Source organism: Labeo rohita, chromosome 1 (assembly GCF_022985175.1).
Source record: "Labeo rohita strain BAU-BD-2019 chromosome 1, IGBB_LRoh.1.0, whole genome shotgun sequence".
NCBI classification, from domain to species: domain Eukaryota; kingdom Metazoa; phylum Chordata; class Actinopteri; order Cypriniformes; family Cyprinidae; genus Labeo; species Labeo rohita.
Window position 1 is genome coordinate 39,712,928 of NC_066869.1, and position 18,429 is coordinate 39,731,356.

Here is an 18,429-nt window from a genome sequence, read left to right on the forward strand (position 1 = left end):
ACATGTATAATGTTACAAAAGATTTATATTTTAAATTAATGCTGTTCTTTTGAACTTTCTCAAAGAATCCTGAAAACAAGTGATTAAAGTTCTATAAAAATTGTAAGTATAAGTGTTTCTTGAGCACCAAATCAGCATATTAGAATAAGTTCTGAAGGATCATGTGACACTGAATGTAACGGCTGCTGAAAATTCAGTTTTGCCATCACAGAAATAAATATTTTTAAATATAATAAAATAAAAAACTATACCACCACTGGATAAAAAATAAATAAGGTAATTGTGACTTTTTATCTCAAAATTCTAACTTTTTTCTTAATATTGCGTGATACAAACTTGCACTTCTGACTTTTCTTCTCAGAATTGTGATATAAACTCTATAAAGTCTTCAAAATATGAAGTCGCAATTCTGAGAAATAAAGTCACAATTCTGACTTCATAAAACAAAATTGTGAGTTATTAAGTGAGAATTATCACAAATCTGAGAAAATATCAATCTTTTTTTTCCCCTTGGAACTGGACTTTATAACTTTATAACTGCAAGTTTATATCATGCAATTCTGAGGAAAAAAGTCAGAAGTACGAGTTTATATTTTTACAATTCCGAGAAAAAAATCAGAACTGTGAGAAAAACAAGTCAGAATCATGAGATATAAACTCGCAATTGTGAGAAAAAAAGTTAGAATTGCGAGTTTATACCCCGCAATTCTGTAAAAAAAAAAAAAAATCTGAATTGCAAGTTTGTATCTCACAATTCTGGGGAAAAAGTCAGAATTGCAATAAAAACAAGTCAGAATTACGAGATATAAACTCGCAATTGCAAGAAAAAAGTCCAAATTGCGAGTTTATATCCCACAATTCTGACTTTATCTCATAATTGTGAGTTTATATCTCACAGTTCTGATTTTATAAGTCACAATTGCGAGTTTACATCACACAGTTCTGAGAAAAAAGATCAGAATTGTGAGTTTATCTTTTTTGTCAAAAAAGCGGCATTGTTGAGCATAAGAAACTTCCTTCAATAACATTAAAAAAAAAAACAAATTTGGAATAGTAGTTTATATTTGTGGACATGCATGCAGAACCAATGACTTGAGAATATGTTATGACCTGTTGTTGCTCCTAGTGGCTTAGCTGTGCTAAATAAAGCAATGAAAAAATATCACTTGAACATTACTTCATAATTTAGTGGAATTTGCTAAATCCTTTAAATTTAATAGCATGCTTGTTTTGAAATATTATTGATGAATGTTTGTTTGTGTGTATATTTTGTAGTTAATGGAATATTAAGCTTCAATTTTCCCCAACTGAGGAGAAACCATCAGCAAAAACCCAACTGTCTGTCAGTCAAGCTGGAGGTGTGTCTCCTAAGCCACACCCGCTTCCCAACAACCACGCCCCTCTCCCCCTTCCCCCCTCGAGGGTCGTTTACATGTTGTCGCACATGGACCAGAGCGTTCAAACATTTTGCTAAAGGTCATCACCTACACCAAAACCCGTGGGCCATTCGCATATATGGACATTACTAAAAGGAGTGTATTTTTAACATTTTCTTTTCTTCGTTTCTTTTTTTAAGCTGTTTTGGTATGCATTTTAAATGTATAGATATGTAAAGAGAATCACCTTTCCCCCCAAGTCTGTACTGTATTTTTATGTCTATTTATGTGTGTGCAATATATCAAATTTTGAAAGATAAGAATGTTATTATTGAGCTTGCTATCGTTCTGGTGATGTACATATGTCGTGATCGTTCAGATAAAAAATTATAAAATAAAAACGAAAAAAAAAAGAAACTTTTAAAAATACGTACTTTAAATTCTGGCTTACAGCAAAATGAAAAATTTTAGTAAATGCTGTCAGAAAGCTTTGTTTATATTCGCTAGCTTACGATGTTTGGCTCCTTAAAGATTCTGATTTACTTTATTTGATTTAAGAGAACTGCAGAATACTAATATGGACTGTATGTTTATCTTTATGTCATAGAATATGAGAAAAAAACAGATATCAAAGAGAATGTAGCATATATGATACATCAAACATCGACAAGCATTGGGCAATGCATGGAGGACTATTTTTGAATGACCATGCTATTATTTTTTTTTTTCTTTGCTCTTGTTTACTGTATGTTGTGTAATTCATGGTTTCCTTATCAAATTGTTTATTTCTATCAATATCATAAGGATCTGATATGGTAATGATGATAGCGATTATCGTCATTACGACCCAGCATATCTAGAATTATCACCTTACCTTCAGATCTACGTAGCTTAATTTTCCTCTATTGAGTGGCTGTGAAAATATTATCCTTTGAGACTTTATATCATGGCTGTATGAGAAAAAGAACTATAAGTAGCTTACGAGAAACTACATGTATCATTTTCACACATATTTGTGCTTTTTATTTATCCTGACGTATAAGAAGAGCGAAAGCGAGCCGAGCCTGATTTACAAGCATGCACACTGCCCTTAGTGGCGACTTCGCGTCTGTGCGCCACTCAACCGGAAGATGATGTCATAGAACGTGATGTCGGAACGGAACGGTCTTCCTTGAGGAAAAACCTCACCACTACTGGACTATGCGAACGCCATGCTTTCTGTTTTCTCCAAGTTCGTTTTTCTCTTCTTAAAGACATTTCCTCTGCTGATACAGAACCTCAACGCCAATATGAGGATGTGAACTAACGTTACATAATTTGTTGCCATGGTGGCGCTAGCAAATCAACATATTTAATGAAAAATACAATAAAGGTGTGATATGTACTGTATGCAGGATGTCGTGTTTCAGATTTGTCTTCACACGCAAACATTAAACAACGGCCATAACGTGACACTTATACACTTTTATTCTCGTTCAGCCATATACACACACTGCAGCCATGGTATAGTGTTTAAATGTCTTTTTTAAAAGTCATATAGTAAACTAATACATGCCTTTATGGATAGATATTTATGTACTATATATATATGCATATTCTTATCTCCACAGACATAGAATGCGGATTCAGTAAATCAAACGTGGGCCAGTCACAGTGAAAGTAGTAGCAGTGTTCAACTTAATGACATTGCTCAGTTTAGAGGATGACTTTTAATGCTGTTCCAGAGCCAGTTTCCCAACCAAAGGGGAAAAAAACACAGCTGACCTCAGATCAGCAGCAAAAAACAACCTCTGCTAACACAGCTGTAGTTAAAAAGGAAAAGTAATTCGAATATCACATGGTACGCTCTCCATCCAAACAGTCTCCAACCGTGATTTGGTGAATACAAACGAAATGCATCAAAATAAAACATTCGTTTTAAAAAAAACACACATCCCTTATGCTCACTTCCGAAACCAGTAAGATTTTAAAAGCATTCACCATCATAAATACCTCAGAGCAAGATTCCTCGACACATACTGATATTGAGCAATATGTACAGAACAAAATGAACATAATTTGAAAATAAAAACCACACACTCCAACGCACGTACTTCAAGAAACTGATTGAAAGTTAAAAACAATCATATGTGTAACTTTGATTCCACCTTTGCTTCCTGAGTCCCTCTTGAACGCTTGCTAAAGTGAGTTTAAAACCATAAAGCGTATGTTAACGTCTTCTATTAGAACAAAAAGCTGAAGTGATGATGGCGATGACTAGAGTTGCTACAGATCACAGACACAAGAGAGAGGTGAGACAGAAAAATGACAGTCGTCTAACCATAGAAAGAGTCTGGTATTAATAAGTGACTGCTGCTAGCTAAGCATGCCTGCTAATATCCTTACAGGTGGCTAATGTGATCTACTGTCATTTTAAAAATGCATATTATATATACTCTCCATGGACAGAATACACAGACGCACGATACCCCAACAGCTGATAAAGAAGGCAAGAAGTTTTCAGACATCTCAACCGTTGAGATCAAAATAGCATGATGTGGTGATATGATGCAATGATATTCAATAGTTGTGGTAGGCAGTGCAGTACAGGTTCTGTTAGTTCAAGCTTAAATGGGACTTTTTTCTGTTTTGATAAAAACGTTTTTGGTTGTTGTGATTTGTGTGTTTGTGTTCATTATTTCATAGGTGTTACAACTGAGGGATTTAAAAAGCAAAGGAAAGGAAAGGAAAGGAAAGGAAAGGAAAGAAAGAACACCATTTGGTCACAATGAGGGACAGAAACACTTGTGGTAAACTGGGGAAAATAAGGAGAGAGAAAATATCGTCCATTGACTTAAACTGGGCAAACGTCCAGTTTGACTGGACAGGAAGACTGGAAGTGGCAGGGGTGAAGTGCACTCTGGGATTGCATGAGCATGGTGCATAGGAGTGGTTAGGAGAGCAGACAAGCTCAAAGAGAGGAGCGATGAAGATAGGGAGAGGAAAATGAAGGGGGAAACCATCGCTCGGACTTCCTCCCTCTCTTCCTCTTAGTCGTTTTGGGCACAGTAGTGGTGAATGAGGTGATGGAGGTGATGCTGTAGGTTGTCATGGGGCTCAGACCGATCGTCTATCTGCTCCATGCACACCCGCTTCTGTCCCCCAGCATCCCTCACTACTGACCTCCTGTGGGTCCTAGACTTCTGCATCCTCGTCCTGTGAGTGAAAGAAAGAAACAGGGTAATGAATGCTTTTTTGTCTTACCATAGTACCTTTTTAAAGGCATAGTTCACCCAAAAACGAAAATTCTGTGATTAATTCCAAACCCATAAGACTTTAGTTCCTGCACAGACAGCAATACAACTACCACGTTCAAGGCCTAGAAACATAGTAGGAACATCGGTAGTTGCGTTGCTGTCTATGCAAGGTCAGAAAGCTCTCGGATTTCATTGAAAATATCTTAATTTGTGTTTCAAAGATGAACGAAAGTCTTACGGGTTTGGAACGACATGAGGGTGAGTAATTAATGACAGAATTTTCCTTTTTTGGTGAACTATCCCTGTTATTGTACATTCAGAAGACTGATAGGAGAAGAAAAATATTATTAGAGAGAAATAAAATGTGAAGACATGCTTTGTTAATAAATATGCACACATCAATGCCAAATACACTGCAAAAAATGCTTTTTTTACCTTGATTTTTTGTCTTGTTTCCAGCCAAAATATCTACTATTTCTAAAATCAAGAAGGATTTTCTAGAGAAGTGAAAATTATTGTCTTGTTTTCAGAAAAAACAAGTCAAAATTAAGTTAGTTTTTGCCAAAATAATCTGCCAATGGGGTAAGCAAAATAATCTTGTTTTCTGCTTGAAATAAGATTATTTTGCTTACCCCACTGGCAGATTATTTTGCTTGTTTTAAGCAAAAACTCACTTAAATTTGATGTCTTTTTTTTTCTGAAAACAAGACAATAATTTTTGCTTGTCTAGAAAATCCTTCTTGATTTATGAATTTTTAGATATTTTGGCTGGAGTGTAGAAATTCTAAACTCCCAATACAATCTCTACAGAACATTTCTATAAACATAACATACAGTACCAAACATTTGGGTAAGATTTAACGTTGTTGGTTTAGAAATTAATATGTTTATTTAGCAAGAATGCATTTTAATTGATCAAAAGTAACAGTGAAGAATTTTACATTTTTACAAAAAACAATTTGAACTAAATTCTCTTGCTACAGACCATTTCGCTAGATGTAAACATACTGGTCCCGATACACTTCCTGTTTCTTTTTTTTTTACTTTACACAAACATTACAAAAAAATACAACCAACATAACATTTGACTGGATGAAAATGTTACATTAGCACCTTTAAGATGTATTTGTATATGTGAAATAAAAAAAATAATAAAATAACAAAAAAACAGGAAGTGCTTCTGGACCAGTTTTGTTTACATCTAGCGAAATGGTCTATATGTCAGTTTTCAAAAAATGATTACATGTTTTTAACCATTGCAGCATTGATAATAATAATAAATGTTTCTTAAGCACCAAATTAGCATATTAGATGGATTTCTGAAGGATCACATGACATTGAAGACTGAAGTAATGACTGCTAAAAATTCAACTTTGCCATCACAGTTTAAAATACATTAAAATATATAACAGTTATTTTAAACTGCAATAATATTTCACAATATTTCTATTTTTACTGTATTTTTGATCAAATAAATGTAGCCTTGGTGAGCATAACAGACTTCAAAAACATACTGAACCCACACTTTTGAACATAGTGTAGATACAGTTTTTTTTCTTTCTACTTGCCCCCCTTACACACACTTTCACATTAATTTGCACACAAACGCCATGCCTGTCTCTCAAACCTCCTGATCACTGATCCATCAGGCTGCAGAATTTTCTGCTCTAAAACTTGAGGTATCTGCACCTTCCTAAAACCTCCAAAGTAGCTTAGAGCCTGAGGGAATGAGGCACACACTCCATTAACACTAAATTAACCCTTATGAGAAAGAGAAACAAAAATGATGGAGAAACAAGCAGAGGATGCCTTACATGTTCATATCTATGTTTAAAATAGCAAAGTACCATAATATCAGTAGTCAGTAGTGTGTATTTTTGCAGTATGCTCACTGTGCACAGTATGTGAATTTTCTGTATGCATGGAGTAGCTGGATGACTTACATTTATAAAGAATAATGTATAACATGATGCATGTCTTCAGTGTGATGAAAAAGTGGATTTTTAACATTTTCATTAATTATTAATTGTTCTATTTATACACAAAACTGGATTATTTTAAAAGTAAAATAAGTATCTTTTTTAAGCATCAGACAACAATGTAATATTATATTTTACCATATAATGTACTATTATATTATATATATACATACATATTATACTATAAAACAGCAGGTATATATTCGCAATAAAAATTTACAAACAATATAGGAAATTAAATCACGTTTAATTTCGTGGCATTCAGTTATCATTCTGGAAATTAAAATAATTTGCACTTTTAGTGCCAAAAAAAAGAAAAGAAAAAGAACTGATGTCAGTCAAAAAAATAATACAATTGTATAATTGTTTATATTATAAATTATAGTAGTCAGAAAAGCTGTTAGTCACAGATTTAATTACTATCTTAGGACCAGCCATGACATTTACAGTATGTAATTTTTATCACAGGTTTCCAGTTGCATAACATAAAAACCTAATCCTTAAAAACGAATGTTGTTTAGATGTCAGAAATTACTGCTGTGATTGGCAGCTTACCTGGGTGAAGTCATCCCTGGCTGAGGGCAGGTCTGAGGCAAGAAAAGGATCCCCTTCATGTTTTTCCAGCTGTTCTCCATGTACCATTGTTGTCTGGACCACCTGTCTGACCTCTTGACCTAGAGCAGGTTCACCCTTTGAAGATGACATGCCATCTTGCTCATGGAAAGTCACCTGAAATTAAACAAAATACATTTAGCAAAACTCATTAAATGCCTATATTTTGATTGAGTGATTTTATTAAACTTAGATTAAGTTCATTTTATTTAATTAATTTCATTACATGATTAAGTAATCAAAGCATCGCACACCTCTGTCTGATGTCCTTCGCTCTTCAGTACTGTCCTTTTTGTTATTTTTGAGTATCCGTCTCCCCGTGCCACACTGACAGGCTGCTGGGGAGAGCCCTCCATCCTCACCTGCTCTGTCTCCACCCCATCAGATGACACACATCGGCGAATGACCTTCCTGGTTACCTGTGAAGGTGAGAGAGTGAGGTAAACAAGTATTTAACAAATCCATTGTTGATCAGTTGGGGACGGATGGATAGATAGATGGGCAGACGGAAGGATGGATGAACTGAAGCTCAGATGGATGGATGGATGGATGAAAGGGTGAATGGATAGATGGATAAGTGGACTGAAGTTTGGATGGATGGATGGGTGGACTGAAGCTTGGATGGATGGATGGATGGATGGATGGATGGATGGGCTGAAGCTCAGATGGTTGGATAAAAGGATAGATGGATGGATGGATGGATGGATGGATCGATGACTGAAGATGGATGGATGAATGGATGGATGGATGGATGGATAAAATGGTGAATGGATAGATGGAAAACTAGACTGAAGCTTGGATGGATGGATGGGTGGACTGAAGCTCGGATGGATGGATGGATGGATAAAAGTGTAGATTGGTATATGGATGGATGGATGGACTGAAGCTCAGATGGTTGGATAGATGGATAAAAGGGTAGATGAATGGAGGGCTGGATGGATGGATGGACTGAAGCTCAGATCGATGGATGGATAGATATGAGGTGAGATGGATGGATGAATGACAGGGTAAATGGTTGGATGGATGAAAGGGTGGATGGATGGATGGATGGAAGGATTGATGGATGGACTGAAGCTTAGATGGATGAATGGATAGAAAGGTAGATGATGGATGGATGAATGGACAAAAGGGTGAATGAATGGAAGGATTGAAAGATGGACTAAAGCTCAGATGGATGGATGGATGGAAGGACGGATGGATCAAAGGGTGAATGGATGGATGTCTTTTGGGGGACCATTAAAATAAAGATTTAGCAGATATTAAGCAGTCAGTCTATTAATGCTCTAATGACTGGTAGGTTAGTTTATTATAGTTAGTAGAATGTATAGATGTGGACTGTCAAAATAAAGTGTTTCCAAAGATGGATTAAAGGATAGATTAAATGAAGGATGGATTACAAGATGGATAAAGGATAGATGGATGGACTAAAGGGTGAATGGATAGATGGTTGGATTAAAGGGCGGATGAATGGATGCATGCATGCATACTGCAAATCTCAGATGTTTACCTTCTTAACAACCAAGTTTCCCTGTGCATCTGTGTACTGCTCTTCTGTTACCGACTGTGGAGGAACATCTGGAACATCATCACCCTGTAAAAGAAACCAGACACTTAATCAATACATGTCAACAGCTAAAGCAGTGTTCACCATAAGAGGAAACAGCTGCCCTGGCTTGGGTAAAGGTTAGGGTTAGCGTAAGAGGATTAAGAAAGAAATAATGTTGAAAATATTCATCCATTATAAAAAGGAGCACACTTCCTGTAGAAGTTGTCCATTTTATGGTGATTTAGGGTCAACAACTCTAGCACTATAATAAAGTGGAAATCATACATGTTTTCTTGGCTTAAAATGGACAACTTCTACAAACAGCTGAGGAGCAGGGAGGTTAAGTCACAGCTGAAAATGCAGGATTTTAAATCAAGTTCCGAAATAAATCATAAATGAGCTACACGAAAAACCATCACACAGCATTTTGTGAATTGGTTATTCAGTAAGCCTAGGCCAAAGTTGTACACCAAATGTACAGTATGTTAAGAACACTGCAGTAGCTTTCACATGAACCTCCAAAATGGAGCAAGCAATCTTCAGTCACAGATATACCTGAATAATTACTCTCCTTCGCACCACTCTGGTGGTCAGCACTTCCTCATCAGAGCTATCCGACAGCACACCTAATGCCTCATCAATCTCCTAACCGAGCAGTATGTATGAAAAGTCATGCAATAATATATGATTGAAATGTACATGAAATGTATAAAACATTAAAATAAATAAATTTGACATGAATGCAATGCTGCCCCCTCTGCATAGCAAAACAGCATAAGATTAAACATTATAAGAATCTGACAATCAAATATCACTAAGATCAAATGGCAATTTATTTTTATCAAAAAGAACAGAAAAACAACAGAAGGGGCAACAAAACATTGTTAAGTTGACAGAACATGCATCATTTTTAAAGAGATTATTGCTTGAAACAACTACATGGTAAGAAAGTTACTTCAAAACCAACAATCAGTTGCTTAGTTGTTAGTGTAAGCATCTATGAACAAAAAACCTTCTTAATTATTATTTTATTATATAGTTATTCCATACTTGCAAAATCCTGCATATTTAGTATATGACCTCACAGTGTCATAAATGTGGTACATGCATCAGCACTATTTGAACAAGCTGACAGCGATAATGATGGTGTTAAGCCATGAATGTGACATGAACATGTTTTTTATTTTTGCTTGAGCAAATGTTTCTCAGGTTTTAAAAACCATCTAATTAGTGAAATTGTTAATTCAAAGAAACCAAACACCATCCCTTCAGCAAACTCATTCAGCAGGAAATGGATTAGGGTAGCTCAGAGAAGGATAGGTGGAGGGGGGGTCATGCTGAGGACGCTTACCCTCCTCAGATCATCATCATCATTATCATCATCATCATTATACTCAGCCCCTCCTCGAGGAGGAAGCTCCTGAAGAGTTTGTGCAGATGATTCCAAACTTTTCTGCTGACATGAAAAGTAAACATCTTTGTCCTCTGCATCATCATTGGGTTCGTGGATGATGGGAGCATCATCGAAATCTTCACTGTCGGATGACTTGATTGACCAACGAGGGCTCTCACGGGATAGCACATATGCTGGCGGACTTCTGACATTTGGATGTTGCTGTAATTCATGAACAGTAGACCTTAAGACTTTATTACTCAGTGCCATGGCGCCTTTCCAAGGTTCATCTTCTTCTGCTTCAGAATAGTCTGAGACGGTCTGTTTGCAGTCAAAAAAAGTCTCAAGATCAGAGTCATCATGTTGCTGATAAATGCTTAGTAATTCTTTGTGTTTTGGTTTTTCAACTTTGGCAGATTTCGGCACATCTGGGACGTCCAATTCCACATTTTCACTCAGATAAATTTGAGATGTAGGTGACTCAGTTGATGTTTTTTCAACAGTTGATTGTAGTTCCCCTGTGAATGTGTCTTGGGATACATCAAGAATTAATGTTTCGGAGCTCAGTGGTTGATCAGCTAATGGCTGTTCTGGATGAACTGTTTTCTTCAGTTCCTCAAGCACTGAATTCGAGCTGAATACCAAATGTTTAGAAGAGTCAGAGAGACAACGGGCACCATGTTTTTCCTTTGATTTTAGGGATGTTGCACCAGAAATAACTGAGTCCGACAGTAACCGTCTAGAATCTTTGGAAGTTAAGGCCTTGCCACTGCCATCCTGAGCGAGTGGCAGAGTTAGTACTGCCTCCTGGGAAACAGGTTCCTTAGGTGCTGAATTCATGTTCAAAGTGAGCATCAAGGGTTCAGAGGACTCTGAGAGACACCGGTCAATAAGCTTTTCTTCTGACTTTTGGGCTGCACTAGAGATTGATTCAGAATGCAGTCGTCTTAAACCTTTGGATACCGCTGCCTCCTGTGAAACAGTTTTCTTAATCGTTGCTGATCCAAGTTCAGAAGTCGTCTCCCTGAAGTCAAAATGTTGATAAGATATGACTGTTTCTGGTGTTTGTGGACTGACGTCAGAGTTACAGAGAGATGAAGTTGCACTCCGCTGTGCAGTTTCACTTTGAATCCACATGTCTGGGTCATTCTCAGATGGGGAGAGTAGTTCTTTCTTGAAGTCATGACTGTCATCTATGAGAGGTTCAGTAGTTATATCCAGCTGTGTACGTACTTCTTCCTCCTCAGGACAATATTCATCTTCCTGATCATCACAATGATCTCCTAAGGTTTCTGGTATTTGCTCTGGAGATTCTAATAGTTGCAGATGTTGTTGGGAATCAGTTTGTTGGTCTATCCTAGGATCAGCTTCAGGCTCTGAAGGTTGCTGTAGGGTGCTGTTGGTACTACATTGTTCTTGATTTAAAATTGTGAGCTCATGATGGGTAGACGACTGCAGTGATGCAGGAGGAGAGGTTTCAACAACTTCTTCAAGTTGCTCTACTACTCTGTGGCTTTGCAATGATGGCATTGGATCCAAATCACTATGTATTTCTGAAGTAGGAAATACCTGATCTGATTCTGGAGAGTCCTTAATGAGGTCTGGAGTCACTCTTGAAACCCCTGGGTTCACTTCAACACTTTGTGAGACAGCTTCATTAGCCTCTCTTAGAAGAGAATAAGGGGAAAATAAAGGACTAATATTTTGGTCAATTGTTTGATTGCTCTCAGGAACCAAAATACCAACTTCAGATGGTTTGTCTTCATGACATGAAGAAGACTGCATGGTGTCTGAAGTTTCATCAGATTCAACGAAATGTGCCTCTAATGATTTTTCATTGCTTTCTAAATCACTTTTTTCATATACAGGTGACAGTTGATCAAGACACACAGAACTTTCATCTTGACACTTTTGTTCTTGGAGTTGAGTTTCTTCTTCTTCTTGACTCACTGGTGAGGTGTGTTGCAGTAGGTCGGGTACTGTGTGTTCAGGTTCAACTGTTGGTAAAACAACTGAATTTTCACTTGATGAAAGTCTTGCAATAGATAGCTGACTGAAATCAAAGACATTTTGAGATGCCTTTGCTGATTGTTGGTGGAATTCTGACTGACTCTTTAAAATGATTGGTGATGAAGAGAGACAAGCATTTTCATCATCTGATACGTCACACTGAGCTTGAATTTCCTCCTCAGATTCTGCAGAAACCTATCGGATAAATTATATGAGGCATGGAAAGTATGACAAGGGAAAAGAGATGACATTGATGGGATACTTACAACCAGTGTGAGACAAACAACAAACCAATAGAGCACACGCAATGATCGTGAGTTCAGTTCAGAAACATATATAATCATTTATCATTCATATAATCAGTCCCTGTGGAAGGTTTCTTGTCTGGTGTTGGTAATTGGTAAATGGTATTGAGACATTTGGGACATGACCCTTTTAATTATGTTTCAAATGCACAATGCCTTAAACTTACATCTTCATCTGCAGCTTCCTTTGTAGATTCTTTTTTGAACTCTTGAAACAGCCATGGATTGGTGAAGCTGTCCCTAGGAGACATTGATAGTGGAAAGTGAATGACTAGGAGGTGTACTAACAGAAGACTGATTAACTGAAAGTCGGTCTATTTGTCACTCACTGGTTGATCTCCAGTTCTTCCATCATATCTCCATGAATGCTCTCTGAATGGGCATTTCCCATTGTTTCAGCCCATGATGGAATGTCAAGGAGAGAGGCCACAGATAAGTCTTCTTCTGAAACAGCTGGAGGATGCCTTTGTGAAGTCTCCACTCTCCGCACCACACGAAGACTGTCACCATCTTCTTGGACCGAGGAGAGAGCTGCAAAAAACAGAACATTCTCTTTCACAGTGTAAAGACTAAGACTAAGGTTTGTTTTTAGGATCGAAATCTTGTGTAAAACAAGAATTTGCTGAATGTCCTACCTTCACTGTGGTCCAGAGTCCTTTCAATCTCTGCATATGTTCTTGAGGTTTGCTCCTGAACTGACTTGTGCATTTGAATCTCAATAAGATGGACAATGTCCATGCGATTTATTTTAGTCAGTCTTTTAATCAATGTATCTTCTGTGGAATTTGAGACATAATTAGAATCTAAAAATTAAAATGGACTTCAGGCACTTGGGTTTTTTATGCATTATATGACTTGACTTTTTTAAAGAATAAATAAGTACAAGACTTACCAGTTGCATGCTTTCCTTCTCTATCTACCCAGCGCTGTAAAAGAGCATGACTCTGCTCTTGCAGTGAATTTGGATTTTCAGCACGCACTTGCTGAATCTCATCTTCATTGAACTCCAGCTCTTTGGCCAGCTCTGAAATCAGATTAATGAACATGCTTTTAATAAAAAACATATCCACTTATAGGTTTGAATTGTGGTGACATTCTGTTTACATCTTCAAATGTGAGTGGTGCTTACTTGCCCCCAGGATGCTAGAGTTTTGTGAGAAGTTGCTAAAGTTTTGTTATGCTGTTGCTACTGTATTCTTGGTGGTTTTTAGTATTTGATATTGACATACTCACCTGTCCAACTAAAACCTAAAAGGTCAGCAATGATGGCCAGAGTCTCTTCTTTCCTATCTGCATCATCATGCCAGTCCACTGTAAACATCAGTCAGAGTATTTTTCATTAATTCTTAATGATATGCATTTCAACACAAAAACCTTCAAACATCAAATTCCTTTTCATTTGTGAGATGAACTACTTGGACTATGTGAATTATTTCTGACTTTGTATTACAAGATATTTGTGATATAACGTAAATATGTGAGTAGAGTTATTAAGTGTTAATCTTTTTGTAAATCATTTAAACCTCTGACTGTGGCAACAAAAATGTTAACTGAAGCTAGGTTGGTAAACACGGTGACTGAACATCTGTTGAAGTAATATATGCCATAACATTCTTTAAACTTCTTACACAAAAAGCGCCCTTATCATGGTTGTTTCATAATTCCTAAGAGGACACGTGCAGTAGTTAGCATGCATTGCATAGGAAACTGGATTATTAGCAACCAAATAAAGACAACCAATCTTGAGATTTCAGTTTTCATGTACACACTGATATGCAAATGAATAAAACATGACATAAAAAGTCACAAAACATGACACACAAACACAGACATACAAGAAAACATTGAGATGAGACAAAGTACAGCACAAAACACAAGACGACACAGAACAAGAAATAAAACTAAAAAAATAAATAAATAAATAAAGAGACTTGCATGGAGTAAAATCTGGAGTAGGTAATACGGGGGGCAAGTGCCAAGTAGAGGTACCTTTACTTTGGTCTGGGGTAGTGCTGTCTGAGATTCTCTGCATCTGTGTCTCCACACAATCTTCCCAGTTGGGCCTTGACTCAAAGACATCATCGCCTATGGACGGGGGTCGATTTGCTTTTGAACTACTTTCTGTCCCTAACTCAACAGAGGCACTGTCTCCTTTGGTTTCATCACACTCTGTGCTCCTCGAAGAGTCCAAATCCTGAGAGAACTCGGGAGGAAGTTCAGGTTGACTGGACACAACATACTCTAGGTCAGGAGACTGTGTTGGTGAAACAGGCATCTGGGAGGATGAAGTCTTTGGTTTGGTGTAGCTGCTGTCTATTGTAGTGTGAATTTCCACAACAGACATGGACCATTCTGAGTCACCAATATCTGCTTCAGATTTGGGCCTTTGATTCTGTTCAATGGAGTCCCCTTGTTCTAAAATTTGGTCAAAGCTGGCTGCTTTCACAGCTATTTTTGGTTTAGATGTTGTGTCCTCAATTTCAAAAACAATGTCCTTGGATGGAGTGTAGATTGAAGGTGATGTCTGGAATTGCTGTTGACTAACAGTATAAACTGAGGCACTAGAGGAAACTGTAGATGCTTGGGTGGATATGGGCATTTCGACAACAGAATGCTGTTCATCTTCCACCGAAGAGTCAGAGGATTCTGGGTCTTGTTCGGAATAAACCGTTCGTGTTACTGTATAAGTGGCTGTGTCAACATTCGGTATCAGTGTGTCTTCACAGATTCCATTATCCTCTGTGGGACTCTTTGGTTCACTTTGGATAGGAAAATCATTCCGCTCTGGATGTTCTGGTTCCAGTACACTCTTGGTACCAGTTTTACTAAAGCCATCAGACTTTGCCTCATCTTCCTCAGCAACTCTGTCTTGATGCACTAAACCATCAGTAGGCATCTCTAATGAAGCTACTGCAACAGATTCACTAGCACTGAAATCGACTTGTTCAAATTCTTCACTTGAATCTTCATTTATCGGAAAAAAGAACCTTTCTTCTTCTTCCTCCATGGTCCTTTTGGTCATGTCAATAGCACCACCTCTGGTCATCTCAAATAGTTTTCCCTCTTGGAACAGGAAAGGATTTGGTGTCCCCTCTTCGGTAGGGGTGCGTCCTGGAGTTGTGTCGGGTGTGGTTCCATGGGAACGTCTGTCTGCACACAGAGCAAGTATTTTCTGTTCCTCAGCTTCAATTTTTGCATTGAATGCCTCGTCGTCATCCACTTCAGCACTCCAGGGAACCAAGTCTCTCGGAATAGATACTGGGAATTCTTCTGGCTCCTCTTCATTGTCCTTTTGATGAATACATACATCTGGCTGGGATTCATCCTGACCTTCATTTGTAGCAGTGGTAATACCTACAATGTCGATGGAAGAAACTGGTTCAAGCACTTTTTCAGAAGTTGTGCTCTCATCAGAATCAGACTTGGAATCAACATCACCGTCAATCGCAATGCCCATTTTGCTCTCTGCTGAAGTAACAATGAGATGTTCCTCAGTTGTAGTCTCACCAAACTCTATACTATGGTACTCTGAAGGTAACTGTTCATAGTCTTCCTCCTTGTTCTTAACATGTGTTTGCATAGATGGCATGTCTATGCATGTCGGTAAATGGGTTTCTTCCTCCTCCATTTTGTCTGTGGACTCTAAAACCTCAGTGGCTTCTCCTGAGACCTTGTGAGTTGATTCCTCCAACTCAGGGCTGTCATAATCATCTTCTGACAATGAAGAATGTAAGGGTAATACTGGGGCAGATTCAGCAGGGCTCTCGGTTAATATTGTGTTAAAGTCTAGTGAACTTTCATGTGGTGACAGCACTTCTTCTTTTGGTTGTATAGAAACACAATCAAAATCAAATTTTACCTTTTTAACTTTTGCATCCTTTTCCATTTCATCAAATGTTTTGATTTTTGCAGCCATTTTAAACATCTCTTCTTCTGGAGTGAACTGCCTTTGTAAAGCATCAAAGTCATGAAGATCTCCACTTTCAAACATCTTTTCTTTTTGCTCGAGGGTCATGCGCTGCGTATCTAAGGTCTCATGGGACCCTTGGGATGACTCACTTTCTAAATAAATGTTTTGTTTAGAAACTATTCCTTTTTCCCTGGAGTCAGAAATGAAAGTCTGACTTGTTGAGAAGACCCTTTCAGTGTAACTCAGTTGACCAGATTCTTGACCAGTGGGACTGCCCTCTAAAGAGTCTTGACATGGAGACTCCTTGGTTGGGCTTGGCTCAATAGAGTCTGGTGATTTTTGGGATGATCCATCTTCTCTCGTGGGAGTAGTTTCAAGCGAGTCTTTTCTACAGAGCATTTTAGAGTCACTCATGGTTTCAGGCTGCAGAGAATCCAAACTAGAAGGTCTCTCTGGTGCATCTTCACTGTGGTGGCTATATTGTGGTATCTTCTCATGCTCAGTAATTACATCTGATTTTATCAGCGAAATACTATCTGTATAGGTTAAATCACTTTTCATATCATGAATTATTGTCTTTGAATTATCAGAGGAGGGTGACTCAGTTTTGGTGGATGGAGAGGGTGAATCCATCTTAGAATCATCACTGGATGGTGACTCAATTTTAGGAAATAAGGAAGATGATTCAATCTTAGAATCATAAGGTGATTCAGTCTTGCTTTTTATGGAAGTTACTGAACATGATTCACTCTCGTCACTCTCCACTTTTTCATGTGACGTCACCAAACTTGATTGGTGAGTTGTCTCCTGATCCCCTGGATATGTATCTTCTGTTTCTTTACTAGTCGTCCTGGTAGAAAAAACAAGGACTTCAGGACTATTTTGAGGGGTTTCAGCAAGTCCCTCATGTTTCTCACTGTCACCTGTGCTGGAGTGAGGAGTCCTTGTCCCTATGTCACTATTGCCAGGAGAGTCTGCCAATGCCTCATGTTTGTCACTATCAGGACTTTCTTCCAATGCTCCATCATGTATTTCACTTTGACACAAGGGCTCACCTTGCACCATTGCAGTAGCAAATGCTGTGATTATGTTTGATTTACTTGGATCCACTTCTGCCTGGTGTACCTGCTCCTCATCTTCCAAAGGAAGGCCATCATTATACATGAAATAATGTTTACTTGTTTCACCTGAAGTTCGCCTATAGAGCTGATATTTAGGATTGTCCTCAAGTTCTGCCTTAATATCTGCACTGAAATCCTCTGATGGTTTCCGGTCTGGGCTGATCTGAGGTTCCACAGACAATCTCCTGTTCTGGTAATCTTCATAATATGTTCTCTCAGGTGTCAACCCTGGGTCTTCGTTGCCTAACAGTTCAGAACATATCTGTTGTTGCTCAGTATCAAATCTACCTCGTTCCTGAGATGGTTTTCCATTTTGGTCATTTGATATATGTTTAGAGAGCAGGTCTTCTTCAGGCCTTTCCTCTTCAAAGTTAAAGATAATGCTGGAAGTTACAGCTTGATCACCTTTGATTTGGATAGCTGTAACTGCTCTGTCTTGTAAATGTTGGGATGTTATGCTGATTTGACTCTCATATGTTGGAGAAACCTGCATCACATCAGAACTTGTTTCAGAGGTTACAGTTGTAATTGCTCTTTCTGGGAAATGCTGGGTCAATTCTGTAATTTGGTTATCATATGTTGGAGGAACCTGCATCACATCAGAACTTGTTTCAGAGGTTACAGTTGTAATTGCTCTGTCTTGAAAATGTTGGGATGTTATGCTGATTTGACTCTCATATGTTGGAGAAACCTGCATCACATCAGAACTTGTTTCAGAGGTTACAGTTGTAATTGCTCTTTCTGGGAAATGCTGGGTTAATTCTGTAATTTGGTTATCATATGTTGGAGGAACCTGCATCACATCAGAACTTGTTTCAGAGGTTACAGTTGTAATTGCTCTGTCTTGAAAATGTTGGGATGTTATGCTGATTTGACTCTCATATGTTGGAGAAACCTGCATCCCATCAGAACTTGCTTCAGAGGTTTCAGATGTAATTACA

General features: G+C 37.8%; 2 protein-coding genes across 17 annotated transcripts in view; one reads left to right on the forward strand and one right to left on the reverse strand.

The window, feature by feature from the left end:
- The window catches only part of camk2d2 (calcium/calmodulin-dependent protein kinase (CaM kinase) II delta 2), a 42,863-nt gene extending 40,098 nt beyond the window's left edge, over positions 1-2,765 (forward strand). For 10 of the 11 annotated variants that reach the window (XM_051117506.1, XM_051117514.1, XM_051117474.1 and 7 more), the window contains 2 exons: positions 66-102; positions 1,276-2,765. In XM_051117506.1, coding sequence (XP_050973463.1) covers positions 66-87 — 22 coding nt within the window. In that variant the 3' untranslated portion in view covers positions 88-102; positions 1,276-2,765. The remainder of the gene's footprint in view (positions 1-65; positions 103-1,275) is intronic. The other variant, XM_051117488.1, reaches the window with a different exon arrangement.
- A 3,072-nt stretch (positions 2,766-5,837) lies between these two features.
- Positions 5,838-18,429, reverse strand: part of ank2a (ankyrin 2a, neuronal) — a 67,829-nt gene continuing 55,237 nt past the window's right edge. Inside the window, exons 41-52 of one of the 6 annotated variants that reach the window (XM_051117420.1) lie at positions 14,447-18,383; positions 13,691-13,768; positions 13,350-13,481; positions 13,093-13,233; positions 12,787-12,988; positions 12,625-12,697; positions 10,101-12,347; positions 9,305-9,394; positions 8,711-8,794; positions 7,458-7,622; positions 7,147-7,320; positions 5,838-6,331 (exon numbers count right to left, since the gene is read on the reverse strand). In XM_051117420.1, coding sequence (XP_050973377.1) covers positions 6,203-6,331; positions 7,147-7,320; positions 7,458-7,622; positions 8,711-8,794; positions 9,305-9,394; positions 10,101-12,347; positions 12,625-12,697; positions 12,787-12,988; positions 13,093-13,233; positions 13,350-13,481; positions 13,691-13,768; positions 14,447-18,383 — 7,452 coding nt within the window. In that variant the 3' untranslated portion in view covers positions 5,838-6,202. The remainder of the gene's footprint in view (positions 6,332-7,146; positions 7,321-7,457; positions 7,623-8,710; positions 8,795-9,304; positions 9,395-10,100; positions 12,348-12,624; positions 12,698-12,786; positions 12,989-13,092; positions 13,234-13,349; positions 13,482-13,690; positions 13,769-14,446; positions 18,384-18,429) is intronic. The other 5 variants (XM_051117430.1, XM_051117438.1, XM_051117455.1 and 2 more) reach the window with 5 other exon arrangements.